At 43.1% G+C, this 3,374-nt stretch overlaps 1 protein-coding gene across 2 annotated transcripts in view; it reads left to right on the top strand.

The window, feature by feature from the left end:
* PPEF1 (protein phosphatase, EF-hand calcium binding domain 1) overlaps positions 1 to 3,374 on the top strand; it is a 147,193-nt gene that overhangs the window by 134,080 nt on the left and 9,739 nt on the right. For both annotated transcript variants that reach the window (XM_011995811.1, XM_011995812.1), the window contains 2 exons: positions 787 to 950; positions 2,652 to 2,736. In XM_011995811.1, coding sequence (XP_011851201.1) covers positions 787 to 950; positions 2,652 to 2,736 — 249 coding nt within the window. The remainder of the gene's footprint in view (positions 1 to 786; positions 951 to 2,651; positions 2,737 to 3,374) is intronic.

The following is a 3,374-nucleotide window of genomic DNA, read 5'->3' as shown; positions in this document are numbered from 1 at the left end:
ATTCTCCTGCCTCAGCCTCCCCAGTAGCTGCAACTACAGGCGTGCGCCACCACACCCAGCTAATTTTTTGTATTTTTAGTAGAGAGGGGGTTTCACCGTGTTAACCAGAATGGTGTTGATCTCCTGACCTCGTGATCTACCTCCCTTGGCCTCCCAAAGTGCTGGGATTAGAGGCGTGAGCCACCGCGCCCACCCAACCAGCAAACTTTTTTCTTAAAAGACTAGGCCAGGCATGGTGCCTCACACCTGTAATCCCAGCACTTTGGGAGGTAGAAGCAGACAGATCACTTGAGGTCAGGAGTTCAAGACCAGCCTGGCCAACATGGTGAAACTCCATCTCTACTAAAAGTACAAAAAATTAGCCAGGTATGGTGGCACGCACCTGTAATCCCAGCTACTCAGGAGGCTGAGGCAGGAGAATTGCTTGAACCCAGGAGGCGGAGGTTGCAGTGAGCTGAGATGGCACCACTGAACTCCAGCCTGGGTGACAAGAGCCAGACTCCTTCTCAAAAAAAATAAATAAGCATGCCTTACTTTGTTAATCAGAAAAAGGAAAAAAAAATCTAACACCTAAAGTCTGATTTCTTACAGGTGACAGGAAGGACACGATCTGTGGAATACTGAAGATATTCTTGAGTTATTTCTTCTTCAGGGCTGCGGGGCCTGGGAGGATAAATTATGAGGGAGAGCAGCTGGCCCAATGCTGCCCTGGCTCTCCCAAGGAGGTTGCATTCTTTAAAATCATATTTTAACACATCATTTGGGCTTTGTTATTGTTGTTGTTAGGAAAACTTTCTTTAAGCCAGTGGGCTTTTTGCATGGAGAACATTTTGGGGCTGAACTTACCATGGAGATCCCTGAGTTCGAATCTGGTAAACATAGACAAAAATGGAAACGTTGAATACATGTCCAGCTTCCAGAATATCCACATTGAAAAGCCAGTACAAGAGGCAAGTGAAACATAGCCCCAGCTAAAACCTGGCCAGGGTGAAACATAACTTAGTCCTTTGAAAAGCTGGGAGTGGCCGGGCATGGTGGCTCACGCCTGTAATCCCAGCACTTTCGGAGGCTGAGGCGGGCAGATCACAAGGTCAGGAGTTCGAGACCAGCCTGACCAACATGGTGAAACCCCGTCTCTACTAAAAATACAAAAATCATTTTGTATTTTTGTATACAAAATACAAAAATTTTGGTGTGGTGGCATGCACCTGTAATCCCAGCTATTCAAGAGGCTGAGGCAGGAGAATTGCTTGAACCCGGGAGGCAGAGGTTGCAGTGAGCCGGGATCGCACCACTGCACTCCGGCCTGGGTGACAGAGTGAGACTCTGTCTCAAAAAAAGAAAAGCTGAGAGCGGGATAATCTAATAGATGGAGTGGCAGTCTTAGGAAAAGCCGAAGGGGAATCTCCCAGGTACGCTGTGGTCTGTTCAGCAAATTTGTGTGTTCCCAGGATAAGCAAAAAGAAAAAAAGAAGAAAAGGCTTCCACAAGCAAGTCCACATCAAATACTGGATTTTTTTAAAGTGCTGTCTAGCAGAAAGGGAGATATGACATCCATGCTTTTTGTTTGTTTGTTTTTTGAGGCGGAGTCTCGCTCTGTTGCCCAGGCTGGAGTGCAGTGATGCAATCTCGGCTCACTGCAACCTCTGCCTCCCAGGCTCAAGCGACTCTCCTGCCTCAACCTCCCAGGTAGCTGAGATTACAGGCACCTGCCACCATACCCAGCTAATTTTTATATTTTTAGTGGAGATGGGGTTTCACCATGTTGACCAGGCTGGTCTTGAACTCTTGACCTCAAGTGATCTGCCCACCTCAGCCACCCAAAGTGCTGGGATTACAGGCGTGAGCCCCTTTGCCTGGCCTGACATCCATGCTTTTATACAACATACCATTTCGAATACTTAATGTATTGCTTCTTAAGCGTGAGTGTACAGTCTTGCTGACATGACCCAGAATATGTCTGAAAGATTTTTGAAATGTAGAATGTTTTCTTAGAATATGAATATCGGGGAGATTTATCAGATCCCCATACTTATTAGTTAACAATTCATCAGCAGTTAAATATGACATTGAGCTGAAAGGGAGCTGGTTGGAGCTAGGACTTGGGTGATCATTTGCAGCGAAGATGAGATGTTAAGAGCAGAGAAAAGGGAAGTAAAGGTAGGTTAGAGACTAAAATATCCCCAGGAAGGAGGCTTTTGACTTCACTTCAGAGGCAGTTTACCATGGTGACTAAGATCACAGGCCAAGCTTGGCTTCAAGCAGCCGCGATTTAAATCCCACTCACCAGCTCTGTTACCCTTGGCAAAGTTCCTTTATCTTCCTGTTTTCAAATTTGTAAAATGGACATAATAATAGTTCTGTTCTTGTTCCTTCTTGTTGTAGAGGACCAAATGAAATAATCCAATAAACTTCTCTGTAAATGGTGGCTGTGTTAATTACTGCTGCCTTATTCATTTTGGCCCTGTCCCCTGAGGATCACAGACTGAATGAAGAGGGTGGGGCCTCCAAGGGAAGGCTGGTCTTCTCAAATTTCTGTCTAAATCACATGATTTGAATTGTTGATGATGTTTTCTGTTTGTTACATTTGCTAAAAGCGATCTGTGTCATGAATTCGATATGTTCTAACACTTAGAAAATCTTTATTTTAGGCTCATTCTACTCTAGTTGAAACTCTGTACAGATACCGATCTGACCTGGAAATCATATTTAATGCCATTGACACTGATCACTCAGGTAAATAAATGAACTTTGATGAGTTCATTTAAAAAGCGTATGTGTGTGTGTGTGTGTGTGTGTGTATTGGAGATACAAAGTGAGTACACTTTGATTGAGCTCTATAATGAATATGGTTTGACACCTTCATTGGTAAGATCATTGGTAAGATGGGGCCGGACCTTGCTTATGCATACTGTTAAATGAAAATTGTAGGAGCCCATTGTTTTGGACTAAGCTCCTTCACCAGGCCCCAACAGACTAGACTAAAAGTCAAAATGCGGTAGTAATAGTAGAAAGCAAAGGCTAATCTGGTTCTCTGAAATCAGAACTCTGATTTTTATCTATTTCATTCTTCATCTAACATGATGAAACTTGAGGGGAAACACAAACTCATTTAATATTATTGTTATTTCAGTTTGGCTGCAGACTCTGTATTCAAGACCATAGAGTCCTACAGAAGCCTATGTAGCCATCAGTCAAAGTGGAATAACTCTTTTTATAAATCACCAGGACAAATGAAAAGATGATTTACTATCCATTTCAGTATCTTAGTTACTCATGGCCATAAAAATCATTGCTAGAAATCTGATTGTGTTTTGGGGACTAAGGGCTACAAAAAGTCATTTTCTGGGTTTTTTTTTTTTTTTTCTTTTTTT

Source organism: Mandrillus leucophaeus, unplaced genomic scaffold (assembly GCF_000951045.1).
Source record: "Mandrillus leucophaeus isolate KB7577 unplaced genomic scaffold, Mleu.le_1.0 Scaffold499, whole genome shotgun sequence".
Classification (NCBI taxonomy): Eukaryota; Metazoa; Chordata; class Mammalia; order Primates; family Cercopithecidae; genus Mandrillus; species Mandrillus leucophaeus.
Note: the sequence above shows the minus strand (reverse complement) of the source record. Positions and strands in the feature narration are given on the sequence as shown.